At 41.1% G+C, this 21,259-nt stretch overlaps 1 protein-coding gene across 1 annotated transcript in view; it reads left to right on the forward strand.

Annotated features, from left to right (window-relative positions):
• Positions 1–21,259, forward strand: part of LOC126356137 (sodium channel protein Nach-like) — a 136,398-nt gene that overhangs the window by 76,503 nt on the left and 38,636 nt on the right. Inside the window, exon 8 of the mRNA XM_050006846.1 lies at positions 10,152–10,205. Coding sequence (XP_049862803.1) covers positions 10,152–10,205 — 54 coding nt within the window. The remainder of the gene's footprint in view (positions 1–10,151; positions 10,206–21,259) is intronic.

The following is a 21,259-nucleotide window of genomic DNA, read 5'->3' on the forward strand; positions in this document are numbered from 1 at the left end:
GAAGCAGTGCAGTGCCATGCTCACATGTGGCATAATCCAGGTCTCCAATGTTATAATTTGCACTAATATTCGCTGGTGAGTTGATAGTGTTCCAGCCCTAGCAGCATTTAGTGAGGCTAGATGCATGGCAAACAGACTTGTTTTCTGCAAGGATGGAGATGTTTGTTATGTAATATTGGCCTCTTTTTAGCTTCTGGTAGAGAAATATACTGACAGCTGTCTGCTCATTTGGCCACAGGTGTCAGATGTCAATTTGAAAGGCAGTGGTGCAGCACTTCTTCCGTCATTGGAAGATTTGGTCCACCAGATCACAGACTGGTATTATTTCTGAAAATTGCTAATAATATATATCATATGTTTCTACAGTTGGGTATATTTCCATTCAGGTTTCTATTTGACTATTCCAGCCTGAATAACAGTGTTTAATAGCTGGTATAATAAATCAGTAATTATTTGCTAATGGTGACCCACTTGGTTGGGTTATAGTGTACAGGAGGTTGGTTATTTTTTGCCATAAATAGTGAGAGGCAACACAGATGAGAGTCACAATCAAGATGGCCATGGCTTTATGGTTGTAATTATTGCAATATTGTAGATGCTGAAGCATTTACTGAGCCCTGATATGCCCCTTCATACACTGCTATTAGCCTGTCCCAATAATTTAGAAGGTAGGTCAAGTATTAGGCAGGTAGTACATCTACTATGCTTCTGTAGCAGTCTGAATGAAATGGGATGGGCATATGGTGACTTGCTCTCAATGGCAGTGATGAACTTCATCTGCTGATATTAGGGCCTAGTTTTACCCCCTGACAAAATCATTTGTTCTGACTTGCACAAATTTTCCCACTCTCCTCTCTCATTGAGTATGGGAGAATTTATAGCACTTGTATCAGGCATTGGTGCTTGCTATTGGAAACTGGGCTAGCACATGTAGGTGTCAGTGTTGACTGTTACTGTTGTGAGGAGCTAGAATAGTGACAGGTTTTTTTGTCCTGAGGAGTAATAAGCTCTGATGTAGCTGGCAGATCATCTTGTACCTTACAAAGGCCATCCAGAAACTATGTTGATGGTAACATGGTAAGTGTTAGTTGACCATGCACTGTGTGGTGTATCGCTTAGCACAATTCCACTATCTCAGCCCAGGTATCCCTTACACTGGTGACCAGTCTTTGCAGAAGTCTTGCTACAGCTAACTTGGTATCTGTAGGTCTAATTGGATCTGTGTGATACCTAAATCCCAATTCAACACACTGGTGACAACATTTACATAGCTTGTTAGTTCTGTTGTTGTGGTATTCTGATATTGTTCAGAACTTCTTGCTCTAGCATTGTTAGTTGTGTTGTGTGTAATTTCATCAGAGTTTTAGTACCTTCTGAACATGCAAAAGTGTGTTGTCAAGTTTCCATATATCATTGGTGTTTGTGGCCCCAAATTCTATTTTCTGTAATATGTAATCTGCATCACATGTCTAATGATCTCCTCTTCTGTTGCCTCAATTTGTGTGGCACCAAGTCCACAGCTTGCTGTAATTGGTCCCAGAGACATTCATAGGAGAGTTGCAGTAATCAATGTTCTTCCTGTATCTCTCCTAATGCTTCTTCTTCCCAGCTTCAAGCCTTTGTACCATATTTCCAAATTGTCATACATTATAAGTAAGTTTTAATATACTCAGGTGGCTGGTTAGGATTATGTCTTCCTGCCTGGAGAAAAATGCTCCTCGCTCCAGTGGTCACTGCTACAAGTCACTCAGCCCCTTGCAGCTGTAGAGGTGCATCACTGCCAGAATTATGATGTGCCCCAAAGTCATCCTTATTGATGATATTACCAGGACGAAGGAAGCCATAATAATTCTGCCCTTCCTCAGTCCAAATCCTTTATCTGCAAATAACACCCTTGTCTTTATTCCCCACTAAATAAATATAAAAAACTCTACTCACATCATGTGATGTTCCTTTATAACACAATAACTCCTGAATTACCCAGTCAATACAGTAAGTTAATCTAAGATAACTATAGACATAACATCCCCCAAAAAGGTTCTTACTCTACCACACAATGACACTTAACCACTAACTTTTCATTGGTCAGTCCCCCCCCCCCCCCTCCTCACAACACAACACATACATTTTTATTCATAATTAATATCTAGGATATCACATTTTCCATTACCAATTGATCAAGAGCTCATACGCTTTGGTTTCTGTGGTACATGACACATACTGCTACTTATTCTGTGATCTAAATGCATATGAAAGTATGCATGCAGATTGCTTGGATGTTTCAGGTTTGTCCTTGTACTTCGTACCTCCTCCTACTCATTTTTGAGAGGACTGCTGTTACCAGTGGCAATGAATTTGTTGCACCTCTGAAAGGATGAATAGGTCTGACATGCACAGTGTGATATGCATTGGCAACAGCAGACTTGCATTCACTGGTGAGGTCATCTCAGCAACCCAAGATGGACCATTGTACTGGGTGACAAATCTTTTTGTTTAATATTTTGAGGTATACGGATCTGTCAGCATCACCCACTGACTCTCATGATATTCTTCTAGTTTAGCATTGCATTGTCCCACTCTCTGTTGACACTTAAGGCCTCTGGCAGTTATTTAGTTAGTTTCCTGTTTCAAGGATCATTTCCATGATAAATCATAATTAAGTGGAATGTGTCATTTTACATTCAAATTGCAATTTAAAAAGTCTACAGATATGAGTTAATAATTCCTATTCACCACCTTTTACTCATTACAATGATAAAAATTCTTCTATAGACTAGAAGGTGATGTCAAGGAGAAAATGTCTGTTTGTTGTCAAAGTGTGACCTCTTTCTATCTGTTTCCACACTTCTCTCAATTTTCTCAAGAAATTTTGTACTGGTTTTTAATTTTTTCCTGCCTGTGGTTTGATTACTTCAAATGGTGTTGGCATTTTCCATCCATGTATCATCTCAAATAGCAATAGGTCTGTACTTTCATGGGTTTTAGAGTTGTACAAAAGAAGAAGAAAGGGAGACTGGGGTAACTTTCCATCTAGAAGTGCACGCTACTACTATGTACAACAAAATCATTTTGATGGCTACTCACATAATGGCTTAGGGTCTTCCTTATTTTTGATGTAGAGACTCAGCTCTTCTTTTAGCTACTGGCTACACTTAAGTGCATGTCAGTGTTTTTGTCTGAAAAACAGCAGAAAATATACAAAACTGAAGGTTCTGACCTTGACGTAATACATGTGACTGAGGCAGTTAGAAATGCTATATAAAAAGGGTAAACAAGTACATATAAAGGCACAATGCATTTAATTCTGAACAATGAGCAGATGAACAGAAATAAAATACAAAATGTCTGAAGATGGCCATTTAACTGGTCAAAACTATTAATCATTGCATCCTTCTTCATGACCCTGGAAAGAAAAAGTTTTCCAGAAGAGCAGTACAACAATATATTTGAAAATCGTTTTGCTGGTTGGCCCTGAACAATGGTGCTTGCTTAGCTCAGCATGTTGAAAATAACTCCACTACATAACATCAGCTCAAGTTATTTTATCTACTTATGTAACAGAACTGGACAGGAAATGATGGGGAGATATAGTCTATCTGTAAACTGAAAAGCAAGCAGCACTCATGATGGAAGATGTCTTTCTCAAAAGAATGCTACAACTGGCACACAGAATGACTAGGACTAAGAATTCTGCAGCAGTGTAGAACAGCGTGCAAAGATTTATATAGATCTGCCCATACCCTTTTCATTCATTTGTATTACTAGCAACTCATATCTGTATTCACCCCCCCCCCCCCCCCCACACCACCACCACCACCACCACACCCCATGAGCCATGGACCTTGTTGTTGGCAGGGAGGCTTGCGTGCCTCAGCAATACAGATAGCTGTATGGTAGGTGCAACCACAACGGAAGGGTATCTGTTGAGAGGCCAGTGGTTCCTGAAGGGAGCAGCAGCTTCTTCAGTACTTACAGGGGCAACATTCTGGATGACTGATTGATCTGTCCTTATAACATCAATCAAAATAGCCTTACTGTGTTAGTGCTTTGGAAATTTGTGTTAAGTTCTATGGGAACAAACTGCTGAGACCATCAGTCCTAGGCTTACACACTACTTAATCTAACTTAAACTAACTTATGTTAAGAACAACGCACACCCATGCCCAAGGGAGGACTCGAACCTCCAATGGGGGCAGCTGCACAAACCATGGCAAGGCGCCTTAGACCGCACATATGCTACTACTGTGATCAGCTGAAAGCAAGGGGAAACTACAGCCATAATTTTTCCTGAGGGCATGCAGCTCTAATGTATGGTTGAATGATGATGGCATCCTCTTGGGAAAAATATTCCTGAGGTAAAATAGTACCCCCATTCAGATCTCCAGGCAGGGAATACTCAGGAGGACATCGTAATCAGGAGAAACAACACTGGTGTTCTACAATCAGAGCATGGAATGTCAAATCCCTTAATCGGATAGATAGGTTAGAAAATTTGAAATGGGAAATGGAGAGGTTAAAGTTCGATATAGTGGGTATTAGTGAAGTTCAGTGGCAGGAGGGACAGGACATCTGGTCAGGTAAATACAGGGTTATATATATGAAATCAAATAGGTTTAATGAAGGAGTAGGTTTAATAATGAGTAAAAAATAGGAACATGGATAAGCTACTATGAACAGCATAGTGAATGAATTATTGTAGCCAAGATACACACAAAGCCCACATCCACCACAGTAGTACATGTTTAACTAGCTCCGCAGATGAGGAGGAGATTGAGAAAATGTATGATGAGAAAAAAGAAATTATTCAGATTGTTAAGAGAGCCGAAAATGTAATAATCTTGGAGGACTGGAATTCAATACTAGGAAAAGGAAGACAAGGAAAAGTAGTAGGTGAATATGGGCTAGGGAAAGGAATGAAAGAGGAAGCTGCCTGGTGGAATTTTGCACAGAGCATAATTTAATCACAGTTGACACTTGGTTTCAGAATCATGAGAGAAGGCTGTGTACGTGGAAGAGAGCTGGAGACACCAGAAGGCTTCTGATTGATTATGTAATGGTTAGACAGAAATTTAGGAACCAGATTTTAAATTGTAAAACATTTCCAGGGGCCGACGTGTACTCTGACCACAATTTATTGGTTATGAACTGCAGACTAAAACTGAGGAAACTGCAAAAAGGTAGGATTTTAAGGCAATGGGGCATGGATAGACTGAAAGAACCAGAGGTTGTAGAGGGTTTCAGAGGGAGCATTAGGGTTGACTGACAAGAACAGGGGAAAGGAATACAATAGAAGAAGAATGGGTAGCTTTGAGAGATGAAATAGTGAAGGCAGCAGAGGATCAAGTAGGTACAAAGTCTAGGGCTAGTAGAAATCCTTGAGTAGCACAAGAGATATTCAATTTAATCAATGCAAGGAGAAAATGTATAAAGCCAGTAAACAAAGCAGGTGAAAGGGAATACAAATGTCTAAAAAGTGAGACCAATAGGAAGTGCACGAATGGCTACAGGACTAATGTGCAGATGTAGAAGCGTATATCACTAGGCATTTGATAAAAACTGACTACAGGACAATCAAAGAGACCTTTGGAGAGAAGAGAACCATCTCTATGAATATCAAGAGCTCAGATGGAGAAATCAGTTCTAAGCAAAGAAGGGAAAGCTGAAAGGAGGAAGGAGTATGTAGAGGGTGTATACAATACAGATGCACTTGAGGGATACATTATGGAAATGGAAGAGGACATAGAGGAAGATGAGAAGGGAGATATGATATTGCCTGAAGAATCTGACAAAGCACTGAAAGACTTTAGTCAAAACAAGGCCCCAGGAGTAGACAACATTCTGTTTGAGCTACTTATAGCCTTGGGAGAGCCAGCCATGACAAAAATCTTCCATCTGGAGAGCAAGATGTACGAGACAGGTGAAATACCCTCAGACTTCAAGAAGAAAGTGATTGATCTATCAGTTTAATAAGTCATAGACGCAAAATACTAACACAAATCCTTTACAGAAGAATGCAAAAAATTGTATAAGCCGACCTCAGGAAAGATCAGTTTCGATTTTAGAGAAATGAAGGAACATGCAAGGCAATATTGACCCTATGACTTCTCATAGAAGATAGGTTAAGGAAAGGCAAACCTATGTTTATAGCATTTATAGATTCAGAAAAAGGTTTTGACAATGTTGGCTGGAGTGCTCTCTTTCAAATTCTAAAGATGGCAGGGGGTAAGATACAGGGAGCAAAAGGCTATTTACAATTTGTACAGAAACCAGATGACAGTTATAAGAGTCAAGGGGCACAAAAGGGAGATTGTAGCCTATCCCAGATGTTATCCAACCTGTATATTGAGCAAGCAGTAAAGGAAACAATAGAGAAATTAAGAGTAGGAATTAAAGTCCAGGGAAAAGAAATAAAAACTTTGAGGTTTGATGATGACATTGCAATTTTGTCAGAGATATCAAAGGACTTGGGAGAGCAATTGAATGGAATGGACAGTATCTTGAAAGGAGGATATGAGAAGAACTTCAACAAAAGCAAAATGAGGATAATGGAATGTCGTTGAATTAAATCAGTTTATGCTGAAGGAGTTAGATTAGGAAATGAGACAGTTAAAGTAGTAAATGAGTTTTGCTATTTGGGAAGCAAAATAGCGATGATGGTCAAAGCTGGGAGAATATAAAATGTAGATTGGCAATGGCAAGAAAAGCATCGCTGAAGAAGAGAATTTTGCTAACATCAAGTATAGATTTAAATGTCAGGAAGTCCTTCATGAAGTATTTGTATGGAGTGTAGCCATGTATGGAAGTGAAACATGGACAATAAACAGTTTAGACAAGAAGAGAATAGAAGCTATTGAAATGTGGTGCTACAGAAGAACATTGTAGATTAGATAGATAGATCACACAACTAATGAGGAGATACTAAATAGAATTGGGGAGAAGAGAAGTTTGTGGTACAACCTGACCAAAAGAAGGGATCAGTTGGTAGGAAACATTCTGAGGCATCAACGGATCACCAATTTAGTACTGGAGGGAAGCATATGGGGTAAAAATTGTTAAAGGAGACCAAGAGATAAATACAGTAAACAGATTCAGAGGGATGTAGGTTGCAGTAGTTATTCAGAGATGAAAATACTTGTGCAGGTTAGAGTAGCATGAAGAGCTGCATCAAATCAGTCCTTGGACTGAAGACCACAAGAACAACATAATCTGTATTCAATGTAGTGTTAAGACAATTTGTGGAAAATAAATAACCTTCTCTTTGGGAGTGTCTGTGGACTTAATCATCAGTGATACCTAAGGTGAGCTGTGGTAGGGTCATTATAACTTTGTGAAATAGCCTGTAGTTGCTTTTCCTGACAAATGCAGTACAGAGAACGAGGAACTGCCTGCTCGATCTTCATTTTGCAAGCCTATGAAGGAGGGCAGTGCATGACCACAATCTGGTGACCTCTTTTCCCTCACACTTGTAACCTCCACCCCCCCCTCCCCCTTTCCATCCTGTTACACCCCCAGAACGCAGTTTATCCTTTAACATTATTCTGCTGCTTTCACGTGTGGTACATGCATTCAATATTCATTCTTAACCCACTTCTTTTAACAATAGACATCAATTTCACACCAATAAATTAATATTGTTAATAATCTGCAATTTTTCCATCCCCTGCAATTAGTCCTAAAGTAAAAATGAATAAGCCCTTTTTTATAGGAAATTTAATATAGTTTATACAATTTTACTAGATGCTGCAATTTCTGAGATAGTCAAGAAAAACTTAAAAAGGCCACCCTCAGATCCTCCACCCACCCGCCATGCTTATGACTGTAATATTTTATTCATTATACTCCATCTTCCCATTGAACAAAAAATTGTGTTTACAAAAATATTTGTCCCTAATTTTCCTTTGTTTAATGGACTACAGAGGCAGACTGTAAGGAGACAGCTTTAGCTGCCTGCCTGCGGACTATTAAAATTTGTCATTGCTTGACTGACAGACATACAATTTTCTGATATTGCTGGTAGACTAAGGGAAGTATGGAAAGCACATGGTCTGAGAGATTAGTCTGGAGGAGTTGTCGCAATCAAGCAGATGGTATGGCATCCATAGAGAAGAGAGAGGGAGGGAGGGAGAGGGGAGAGTGAGAGAGAGAGAGAGAGAGAGAGAGAGAGAGAGAGATCATGGTAACCATGGTAATCTTTTATAGCAAACTGGTCACAGACAATGCCATGGAGAGAAGTAGTCTTGGTATGATGTAAGAGAATAGTGAGAGAGTTGGAAACAGACAAAGAATAACAGAGAGTAATTACAATTAGACACTTGTAATAATATTGCTGGTTTAAGGTTAGCGGGTCTAATGCTACTGAAACAAATTAGCAGCAAATAGGTGTAGATAGTTCATTTGCTTCTAATTACTGAAGTGTGTTTTCTTGATATCAGTTGTAAACTCTCCAGCTGATGGTGCATATCTTGAACCTGAGATATGCACCCCAGTGTAAGTAAATGGTTGAGGTTGATATATCTCTTCAGAAATTGCCCTGTCTGTTGGCAGTGTAAAGTTTTGTGTCAGACAGAAATTAACTGGCCACAATTCAGGGTTGAGATTAGATTAGATTAGATTAGATTAATACTTGTTCCATAGATCATGAATACGACACTTCGTAATGATGTGGAACGTGTCAGGTTAATAAAAGATGTCTGTACAAGAAATTACATTACACAAAATATTGCATGACACTAATGATTAAGTTTTTTTTTACTTAGTTTATATCTAAAAATTTAGCCAATGAGTAGAAGGAGTTGTCATCTAGAAATTCTTTTAATTTATTTTTAAATGTTAGTTGGCTATCTGTCAGGCTTTTGATGCTGTTTGGTAGGTGCCCAAAGACTTTTGTGGCAGCATAATTTACCCCTTTCTATGCCAAAGTCAGATTTAACCCTGCATAGTGAAGATCATCCTTTCTCCTGGTGTTATAGGTATGCACACTGCTATTACTTTTGAATTGGGTTGGATTATTATCAATAAATTTCATAAGGGAATATATATACTGTGAGGTTACTGTGAGGATCCCTAGATCCTAGCTAGGAGCCAGGATAATCTGGCTGCAACAGCACAAAATGGGAGTTAGCCAGTATCTGTCACAATTTTGGTTGCAGTATTGGGGTAGCAAGAGGCAGCTGCTGAGAGGCACCTGGAGGTAGAGATGGACTGAGGAAAGTCACAGATAAATTAGCTCAATTTTTTTTAAATTTAATTGCAAGAAATTTGATGTATAAGTACAGCATTGTAACTGAACAAAATGGGAATAATATTCTTGACAAATTGAAAGGTAAGGTGGCTCACATAAATATGGAATCTCTTAAGACAAAACCATAACACTATGAAGAAGATACTAATATGGAAAATAAACAGAGAAAGACATATAGAGTTTAGATTAAAATATGGAAATAAAGAAACATGGTTAGATAGCATCATTTTCTAGATGATTTAATTAAATAATTTCTAAATATTATTGAAATTAAATGAATTAAAGTTGCCATTCACTTGTAAATGAGACTAATTACAAAGCAACTTACAGTAATTGTTCAGATAAATCACAGTACAGTCCTAAAGTTTGTAGTATTCTCTGATATTTGTATCTCCTTCTCTTCACTCTGATAAGAATGGATGAGCATTTTTTGTCAAACTACCTGAAAGTAAATATTAACATTTGGGTTCTAAGGTATTTAATTTGCCTAATACTTTTACAAAAATTTGTTGAACAAACCTGATTGGCAGACAGTTGCAGAAACACATTTTTCCTTTCTTTGTTTTTTAAATTAAATTAGATTTGACTGCCAGTATCTAGTTACCTCAAAAGTATCTATACAAAAATATTCAGTGGCTGCCAATATCTTATTCATTCAGGTTAGATTAATTTTTATTATTGAAGTACTACAAGTATTATTTCTTCAACATTGGTGCATGCTCCATTTGCTACAGGAATCTGACTGCGCAGTCACAAATGTACATGTCATAGTGTGTGGTTATTATACTGAAAAGCAAACACATTTAAAAAATGAATACACATTTGTCCCTATGCAGTAGAAACGTATTTTAATCTATTACCAAACAGAAGTCATTTGTAATTGACTGTCTTATTTACTTGTTTGTTACAGGTACTAGAAGAACATGCAATTTCTTGGATATTCCATGCTTGTCAAAAAACAGAAGTAAGTTGTTGTAAGTCAGCTTCTTCAACAACTCTGGTTTTCTTAAGCACAGCTTATTTACAATTAAATTACAGAAGATAATAAATAGTTCTTGACTCCTGCACAAATGCACAAATGAGAGACTTCTGGAACTGGATACCTGATAGCCAGTACAGTGTTCTGAATGTGTGTTGTTGAATAAGTCACATGTCAGTGCTGGAAATCACTGTTTGCAAGTTCAACTGTGAAGCTCTCAGAGATGAACCATACTTCCATGCAGTCACGTGCCTTCAGTGTGTTAATGGCAAATAGAATGGTCAGATGAACAGTGAGTAAAGACAGTCATACCTTAGGCAGACAGGCAAATCCATGTGATAGTCCCACATTGTCAATAGGAAAAAAAAAACAAAATTCTAATCACTGTCCAGGAGAAAGTAGTGCAGGGTCATTGTCAATAGATACACTTAAAAATTTGCTGTAAACTGAGGCTGGTTGACAAATGACTGCCTGATGGTCTGTGGTAGTCATGAAATATCTGTGGGCATTTGCCATGTGACCAGGTGCTGGCAGATGTATCCTTCCATGCCATGTCTAGTGAACTTGCCAAATGTGTATAGAATTATATCGAGTGATTTGTCATATGCCTGCCTTCCGCCCTTGAACTGGACCATAAGACTGGAACCATCATGGCTGGTGTCGGGGGGAGGAGGAGGGGGAGGGGGTGTTGGCCAAGTGCTGTGACAACTGGAGTGCACGTTATAGGTGCTGTTAGTAATAGAGAAGCTGCTCACAGTCCCAACACCAAACAGGCTGTACGTAATGGAGGCTCGGACTTGTGGCTTGCTGCCAGTTCCAGAGCAGGCTGTGATCTGACAACAGACCTGGTGCAGACTGGGGGGCCTCCTGTATATCATCCAGATCCAATGGCTAGAGAACTGGGAATGTCAGCTGCCCACTGCATGGGAAGTGATCCTGGAACTGGACCACTACAGTATGCATGCATTCATGTGCTGGACTGATATACGATAATGAATGGAATATTGGTGTTTTGATAAGAAAAGAGCCTGCATTGTAAACTCCCCCCCTCTCCCCCTCAACACACACACACACACACACACACACACACACACACACACAAACACACACAAAGCAAGCACACCTCATATGACCACTATCTCCAGCTGCTCCAGCCAGGGACAGTGGTCATGTTTATTTGAAATGTTCTGATTTTGCGTGTGTGTGTGTGTGGGGGGGGGGGGGGGGGTTGGTGTGTGTGTGTGTGTGTGTGTGTGTGTGTGTGTGTGTGTGGGTGGGTGGGTGGGTGGGTGGGTGGGTGGGTGGGTGGGTGGGTGGGTGGGTGGGTTGGTGTTTCCTTTCTGAAAAAGGTTCAGCTGAAAGCTCAGTGCAGAACAGTATTTTCATTGTGCTTGTTTGCAACCCAGTGTGTCATCTTTATGGTGAGTAGCAATCTGTTGTTTTCATAATACTCTGGAATTTGAGAATAAAAACTGCAGCAGATTCAAATATGCATAACAAAAAATCCAATAGAGCATACATTAAAGGAGTGTTTTGTATGGTGCACCAGGCATCAATTTGCAAAAAAGTGTATAGCAAAAGAGCATATAGAAGAAATAATTAAAAATGTTAATAATAACACAAATAAGGAACACTAAGATCCCTAACCAAGAAATATTTGAAAACCTTAGTCAAAGATAGTAATCCCATATGTTGTAAAAACGGAGTTTTATTAGCAATTACCTTATATTACATCTAAAGTCCTATGTCCTGAATATTGACCATTATTGGAGGAACATTGTTATCCTAGATGTCTTTCCTAAAAGTGTCAGTTGCAATTACTATGGGATTTTGGCAGTTATTTGCTATTTAGATTTTGCACTGTGCAGTCCAAAGAAATATTCTTTTTGTCAAGCTATGCCCATTATCAATGGCAGACATCAATTTTGTTTCTAAATAATAATAATAATAATAATAATTTAATAGCAGATTTTTGTGTGTGCATTCAACAGAGCAGTGAAAAGTACTCTGGTGCTTTTGTTACTATCTCTTCTATTGCTTCAAGTATTTATTACACTTGTATAAGTAAACTGAAACATGAAAAAGTAAATACGTTCACAATAAAAAAATAATTCACCATTCATGCTGAATAAATTGGACACAGATAAGTTTTTACAGGTGTGGCGATACTGATAGACAGTGGTGGAGACCACAGCAATGGCTAGTTAGTTCACTACACTGTCTAAGTATACAGTCCATATATGCTGAAGCGTAACTTCACTCTTAGCAATCTCATAAAGAGGCATAGTTGACTTGCACAACAGTAAGAGCATTCCAGTTCATTATCCAGCAAAATCCATAAATATCGTCTCTTTGTCTAGGCAATTGTCGGTTTAAATCAGAACATGGAGTTGGCTGATTTGCAGACAATGAGAGTGAGCCTGCATGCACATGATGGATCTTCAGAGAGTTGTGTGTAATTCTCTAGCTGTTTTTGGAGTTTGCTTTGTATGTATTTTTTCTCCTATTCTTTGTTGATTTTTTGTAAATGTTAGGTGTGATAGTCTTTTTGTTTAGCCAATTTTCCTCAGGCCAGTAGCAACTGCCTATGCAGTTAGCTGTTGCAGACATTTTGAATGGATACCACAATGCATTTCTCAGCCTAGCTCAAGAATTTTTCACGTTGTGTGATCACTGCGTTTTCTCATAGAATATAGTCCCTTCAGCATGAGGTCTCAACCATTTCATACAGCTGAACTGTTCATTGGTTGGTTTTAAAAGAGGGGGGAAGGAACCAAACTATGAGGTCATTGGTCTTTCGTTCCTAATAAAAACAATGCCACAACTGTGAGAATAAAATGGACAAGACATGTAACACAAAACGGAGAGAAGGGAAAAACCACAAGAATTTAGGAAAGGCAATGAACTCTAAAAGAAACAAAAGAGGTCAAGAAAACAATAGAGACACTAGAAACAGAAGAGAGTAAAACAAGAAAGCAGATTACAGTGGCTATCTGACCAAGAGAATAAAGAGGAGAAGCAAGTCACTCTGCAACACATTAAAACTTCCATAGAAGTATAAAACCCATTCTTAGAGATAAAACTTAAAACTAAAGCTGCTGCTGAGGCATCATCGCCCAACACCAAAGGTAGGGAGCTCGGGAAGTTAAAAGTCTGCTGAAGAGCGGCTAAAATTGGGCAGTCCAGCAAGAGGTGGACGACTGTCATTTGGGAGTCACAGCGGCACAGAGGTGGGTCCTCGGGATGGTGTAGGTGACCATGTGTTACCCATGTATGGCCTATGTGCACCTGGCAGAGGACAACTGATTCCCTGCCAGAGGACAACTAACTGTCACAAATGTCCTAGGTAGGTGCAGAGCCAATTTTGGTGTGTAATTCTGCACTCTTTTTATTGTCTGTATGTGAATTTCAGCAGCTTGACCCCACACAACAGCAATATATTCCAGTACAGGATAGAGCAGCATCTTGCACATTGTGACACCAAGGTGTGGCAGTAGGGTGGAAGTAGATTCAGTAATGGGTGCACCTTGCAGAGCCAACCGCTGACTTTATTCCTGACATATCTCAGTTGTGCTGGTGCCACATTAGATGGCAGGCTAGTGTGGCACCAAGAAATCCCACAGTGTCACTCTGTGGAACAGGGCTGCCTGTGTTGTTGATGGTTGGCAGCACTATAGCGATGGCATAGTGAGTAACTACCAAGAATTGCGTTTTGGTAGCAATGAATTTATGGCACCACTTGAAGGCTTAGGTGTGCAGGTTGTTTGAGGCAAATGCAGTTGATGTTGGAGAGTGCTGGAATTTGTGATGGAGCAGAAGATTGCTGCATCATCAGCATACAAGACAAGCTGGATATGCTGTGTTTTTCCTGCTGGCAACACCTTTGCCGGAAACAGATGTAATGACACTTTTTTGTAGTACCGCATCTTCCATCAGTATGTCTGCCAGTGTTCCAAGAAGGGGTTGGTTGTCTGGTTGCAGAAGGGACCAATCTATGTGGTCATGAGTCCCTCTGACCTGAGATTAACAAAAACTGATAAAATCTCATATTAAAAGAGGGAGCTACAACATGCATAAAATGATAAACTATTGACAAGGAAGGAAGGAAAAGGACAGAAGACAAGGTGAGGGAAAGAAAGTGACTAATGACAGGGGCATGAAGAAGAAGAACAGGAGACAAGAGAGATGCTCAGGACATAACAGACCTCATGAGGAAAGGAGAGGGAAGGCAGAGGGCTGGGATGAACCACCAAGCCCAGTTGAAGCCAATCCAGTCAGGGAGAAGGGGGAGCATGAAAGCCTGCCATCCCCTCCACTCACCGATAAGGTGGAAGGCCCCTCCCTTAAATAAAGCAATAAAAACCCCCATCACAAATAAAACTTAAAACGAGATCCACTGCTGAGGCATCGTCAGCCAACACCAGGGGTAGAAATTCTGGAAAGCTAAAAGTCCATCGTAGGGTGGCTAAGTTGGGGCAGTCCAATAAGATGTGAGAAACAGTCGACATTGATCCACAATGACAGAGAGAGGGGTCCTCATGATGGAGAAGATAACGGGAGTCAAAAAAGTATGGCCGATATGGAGCCGGCAGAGGATGACAGAGGCCTTATGAGAGGCCTGTAAGGAGGACCGCCATGGAGTTGTAGAATCCTTCATTGCCCTGAGCTTGTTCAGCCTGGTAGTAGCTAATTTAGCCAGTTGATCGGCAAGTTCATTGCCAGAAATCCCAACATGGCCTGGGGTCCAAATGAAAACCACCAAGCATTCTCGTTGAGTGAGGAGAGAAAGGGAGTCCTGGATAGCGATGATCAACGGGTGGCGAGGGAAGCAAGGGCCATCAGCTTGCAAACTGCTCAATGAGTCACTACACATAGTGAAGGATAGTCCTGAGCAGGAGTGGACATAGTCCAGTGCGCCCAAGATGGCTACCAATTCTGCAGTAAAAACACTACAGCCATCTGGCAAGGAGTGAAGTTCTGTGTGTCACGCATAGGTGTAAGCAAAACCAGTGCGGCTAGCAAGCATGGAGCCATCAGTACAAATCACTTCTGAACTCTGAAAGGAACTGAGGAGACGAGAGAACTGGTGGGAAAGAGCCACGGAGAGAGACGCACCATGGAAGGGTATGTGTGTGAGTGGAGAAGAGAGGTGGTAAAGGCAATTGCTGGAGTGCAGAAAAGATTGAGTGAATGTGGACAGCCATGGTAAGCCCACAATGTGGCTGCTGCTGCGGCAGGGTGATCTCCATGTCTGGATAGAGGAGACCATAATTAGGATGCTTTGGGGTGCAGTGAATGCAGAGCACACAAGATATCAGCTGTTTCTTTCTTTCTCACTGGTCATACTGGACTCGAGAGTCCATTATTGCAGCAACATATTTTCGCCATCTGCCCCTGTCTTGGGCTATTTACTTCCATTCACTTTCAATACCTAGTTTCCTCAAATCAGCCTTCCCATTGTCCTCCCATCTATGCCTCGGTCTCCCCACAGGACGTTTTCCCTCTGGGTGCCCTAGCAGTACTCTGCGCACTGCCCTGCCCTCATCCATTCGAGCTATGTGACCTGCCCATTGCAGCCTACGTGATTTAATGATACTGATTATGTCAGGGCTTGAATAGAGTTCGTGAACCTCTTCGTTATGCAACTTTTGCCACTCTCCGCTAATGTCATCCCTTTTTGCTCTGAAAATTTTCCTAAAAATTTTGTTTTTAAATACTTGAAACGGCTTTTCATTTTGCACAGTGAGAGACCAAGTCTCACACCCATACATTAAAACTGGTAGAATAATAGTTTTATATATTCTAATCTTTAAATTCCTAGACAATATCCATGATGAAAGTAATCTATTCAGTGAGGAGTAGCATGCATTTCCCGCTCATAATCTGTTCTTCAGTTCGGATTCAATCTCATTTCTCGAAGTGATGTCCACACCTAGATACTTAAATGTGCTCACTTTTTCAAACTGCATGTTTCCAACTCTTAATATTTCCTGATCTACTGTTGTTGGCATTCTAGTAGTAACCAGGTATTTAGTTTTGTCTTCACTAATCCTTAGACCTACATCTTCACTAGCCTTGATTAACACATTCACATTTGCTGTTACAGATTCTTTCCTATCATTAATGATGTTTAGATCATCTGCATACCCTAATATCTTAATATTTCCATTTAACTCCTCACCCTCTGAATTATCTGCTGCCATTTGTATAATATATTCTAGGAATAAATTAAAAAGTAGCGGAGACAGGGCATCTCCCTGCTTAAGTCCATTCTTTATTACAAATTCTTATGACTCCAATTGCCCCACATGTACTCTACCTTTTGTATTTTCAAACTCGCTTCTGTAAGTCTAACATCTTTGGTATTCCAGGTTCCAAAAGATTTCTGTACAATTTTGTTTGCAATATTGAATCACATGCTTTTGTAAAATCTATGAAAAGATTATGAACTGGTTTATTGTATTTCCATTACTTTTCCAAAATTTGATGCAGGGTGAATAATTGGTCTATAGTTGATCTGTTCCTCTGAAAGCCAGCTTGGTAATCCCCCACAATTTCATCTGCATATGGTGTAAGCCTACTTAGCAGAATATTCGAGAAAATTTTGGAACTTACTGGTAATAGTGGTATCCCTCTATAATTACTACAATCCATTTTGCCACCCTTCTTAAAAATTAGGATCAGAATCAACTCCTGTCACTCTTCAGGTATCATCTCTGAGTTCCATACTTTAGTTATCACTTTGTGAACTACTTCCACCAATTTCTGTCCCCCATTTTTAACTAATTCTGCAGTTATGGAATCTGATCCTGGTGCTTTATGGTTTTTCAATTTGTTGATTGCATCTCTTACTTCATTTAATGTTGGCTCAGGTATCTGGGGTTCTGCTGTGTGTATTTCGTATGCCTGCTTATTTCCTGCTTCCTGGTGTACATTTAATAGATGCTCAAAATACACCCTCCATTTACTCCACATAACACTGAGGTCTGTCAGTATTCTCCTGGCATTCCCTCGAAGTGCATTTGTCCTAGCCTTGAACCCTTCCTATACCCATTAATATCTAGGTAAAGTTCCATAATGTTTTTTGTTTTACTGTTTGTTTCCATTTTTTTAATTTGATTGTTCAAATAATCCCTCGTCTTTGTCCGTAGCCTACGACCAACTTCCCTTCTCATGTTCAAGAACTCCTCTTGTTTTCTGTCTCCCATTCTATCCCAATCTAATCGTGCTTTTCTCCTTTCCTCTACCAATTTCGTGCATTGCTCATCAAACCACAGTTTCCTCCTGTTCTTCTTAATTGTACCTATTGTGACCTTCGCTGCCTCTTGGATATTATTCCTCACAGTGGTCCACTGTTTTTTGCATCCTCATCTTGATCTTCATGTGTCCTGAGAGCATCAGACCTATTTCAAATTACTATCATGTACCTTCTTCTAAAGTTTTCATCATTTAGCTTGTCAGTGTCAAACCTATCAAATTCTGCATTGTGACACCTTGATGTTGCTGTAGATAGCAGTTGGTGAACTTTAGCAACTACAAGAAAATGATCAGAATTGCAGTCTGCTCCCCTGAAATTCCTAACATATTCTATACTAGTGTGCCACCTCCGATCTACAAGAACGTGATCAATTTGGTTTCGGATGTTTCCATACGGAGAGACCCAAGTTGCTTTATGAATGTCCTTCCTTTTGAAATATGTGCTCTCAACAATCATGTCTTTTGAAACAGCAAAATTAACCACCCTTGTGCCATTATCATTCGAAATGTTATGCAAACTTTCTTTCCCAGTTGTAGGCTGGAATGATTCCCTATCTTTGCATTAAAATCACCTATGATTAATTTTGTATCATACGAGGAGAACTCATCCCACAGTTGATCTAGTTCTTCATAAAAGCCATCTTTAACAACTTCTTCAGCGTCCTCAGTCGGTGCATGTACATTAATTACTACTAGTCTATTCCACCTGCCTGACAACACTATAACTGATAGTCAGTCACTAATGAATCATATATTTCTGATTGCGTGAAGCACTTTTCTCTGTACTGAGAAACCTGTTCTGAAACTGTGAGACTCCTCACTGCCATAGAAAAATGTATAGTTACCCCTCTTTATGCTACCCTCCCCCTGCCACCGAGTTTCTTGAATAGCTGTAATGTATACATTGTATCTATCTAATTCATCTAATAATGTCTGTAACGTTCCTGGCCTGTTCAAACTTCCATGTTCCAAACCTGAAAGTTCCTTTCGGCCTGAATTTCTTCGAAGTAGGTTCCGCCTGGAGATCCAAGTGGGAACCTAGTTCACCTCCAGAATATTTTATTTCAAAGGTACCCATGGGCATTAATGGTGCTGATTCTTGAAGAATAGATTTGACAGTAAGAGAAGAAGAACAGGGATGGTTCATCATGCCATCGCTTGCTCCCCACCGGCTGTCCGCGATGGCTTATTTTTTGTATTCGCAGCTACCCTTCATTTCTGAAGGCCATATCCCCTATCCGCAACCTGCGGATGTGCTGTGCCATGATGGTAGGGGCCCACAAGACAGAAGATATCAGCTATTGCTGGCACAAAACTCGCAGTGGTGGAATCCCCGCCTCTGCGAGAAGGATAAGTACTTGCTAGTCCGGAAGGCACCAGTCGCAAGTCAGACCCCACATTGGTGGTTGGGGTCTAGTATCTGCAGTATTGAATGTGATGCAGAACCATAGACAGGACTTCCATAGTCTAAACGAGACTGGACCAACACTTGATACAGTCACAGAAGATCAGAGTGGTCTGCACCCCAGGTGATATTGCACAGACATCTAAAGACATAGAGATGGGACCAGCACGTCCTCTTCAGCTGGCAAAGGTGAGGGAGCCATGTCAACTGGGCATCAAAGACCAGACCCGAGAAGTGATGGGTGTCCACCACCTTGAGGGGCTGGCCATCAAGGAACAGTTCCAGATGGGGATGGACTGTACGGTAATGGCAGAAATGCATGACACAACTCTTGGTTGCCGAAAACTGAAAGCCTTGGGAGAGAGACCCCATGAGTGGGCCTGACAGATTGCCCCCTGTAGATGGCATTCTGCAGCAACCATTACAGAGAAAGCGAGCGAGGTAGATACAAAAATCATCAGCATACAAAGAGAGGGACACTGTCTGCCTAACAGCTGTCACCAGACCATTAATGGCTATGAGAAAGAGAGGGATGCTCAGCACGGAACCCTGTGGAACCCCATTTTCTTGCCGATGGGGAGAGCTGTACGAGAAGTCAACCTAGACCCAAAAAGAGTGACAAGAAAGAAAGTTATAGACAAAAATGAACAGAGCGCCACAAAGACCCCATTTGTGAAGGGTGGTGAGGATTTGATGGTGCCAGGTGGTGTCAAGGGCTTTATGCAGATCAAAGAAGACTGCAAGGAGGTGTTGCCGATGAGCAAAAGCTGAGCAGATAGCAGACTCCAGGTGGACCAAGTTACCCACCGTAGAGTGGCCACAGCGAAAACCACTGTGAGTTGATGACAAAAGCTAGCAGGATTCAAGGATCCAAAACAGCTGTCTACTCACCATGTGTTCAAGGAGCTTGCAGAGGGTGTTAGTAAGGCTAATTGGATGTCCAACTGAAGTGGCAGCTTCCCTGGCTTCAACACTGGAATAACAATGCTTTCTTGCCACTGGGTAGGAAGTAATCTCTCACCCCACAGACGGTTAAAGATGATCAATATATGACGGTGGCCAGCCACTGATAAGTGTTGGAGCATTTGGTTATGTATCCAATCTGGTCCAGGAGCCGTGTCAGGACAAAGGGTGAGGGCGCTGGCATATTCCCACTCGCTAAAAGGAGCATTATATGGTTCTGAGCAGCGAGAAACAAAAAACAAAGGCAGGTGTTCTGAATGCTCCTTCAGGAGAAGGAACGTGTGTGGATACTGAGCTGATGCTGAAGCTTGAGCAAAGTGTTGAGCGAAATTTTCTGCCACAAAGTCCGGATTGGTAAGGACAACATCATGCACAGAAATTCCCACAACCCCGGCGGGAGGACAGTGGCCGAAAACTCACTGGAGTTTCACCCAGACTTGTGAAGAGGGGGCGTGGGGTCCTATGGCAGCTACATGTCATTACCAGCAAATCCGTTTCTGAAATTTGATTTGGTAGCACAGTCGTTTAAAGACCAGCAGAAGAGCAGTAGAAGGGTGCCGCTTGAAGTGTTGAAGAGCATGGCAGCAGTCATTTATGGCTGCAGCAATTTCTGGAGTCCACCAAGGGACCATCTTCTGGTGGGGGGAACGTGAAGAAGAACGGATTGCTGAAACAGATGCTGAAAGGACGGAGGCAGTCAAGGTCTGAGTGGATTCACCAACACTGACGTGTGGCAATATAGGGGGATGGGAACAGAGGAGAAGGCACCCCAATCAGCCTTAGATATGGCCCACCTGGGAGGGTGACGGAGCAAGAGACACTGAAGGAAGGTCAAAACAATCGAATAATGGTCACTGTCACGTAAGTCATTGTGGATGCTGCACTGAATGGAGGGAAGAAGGCCGGGATTGCAGATGGAGAGATCAATGGTTGAGAAAGTGCTGTGCACCACACTAAAGGGTGTGGGAGTGCCTGTGTTTAGTAAACAGAGGTCAAGCCCTGCCAGAACAACTTCAACTGTCCTGCCCAGGACAGTAGTCGTATGACTACTCCAAAGAGGGTTGTGTGCATTAAAAACCCCTAATAACAGGAAGGGAGAAGGGAGTTGTTGAAGAAGGGTGGTGAGGGCATGGGATGTGGGTGGCCTGTCAGGTGGGAGGTAAAGATTACAGATTGTTATTGGAGTGGCCAGGTGGACCCTGACAGCAATGGCTTCCAGAGTGGTACAGAGGGGAACCCATTTACTAACAATGCCCTTGCAGACCAAGGTGCAAACACCACCAAAAGCCCGCAAGGGGCCAATTCAATTCTGACAGAAAGCGTGGAACCCACGAAGGGTGGGTGAGTAAGAATTGACAAAACGGGTCTCCAGGAGTGCAATACAAGCAGCAGAGTAGAAGGAAAGAAGGGGCTG

Source organism: Schistocerca gregaria, chromosome 3, assembly GCF_023897955.1.
Source record: "Schistocerca gregaria isolate iqSchGreg1 chromosome 3, iqSchGreg1.2, whole genome shotgun sequence".
Classification (NCBI taxonomy): Eukaryota; Metazoa; Arthropoda; class Insecta; order Orthoptera; family Acrididae; genus Schistocerca; species Schistocerca gregaria.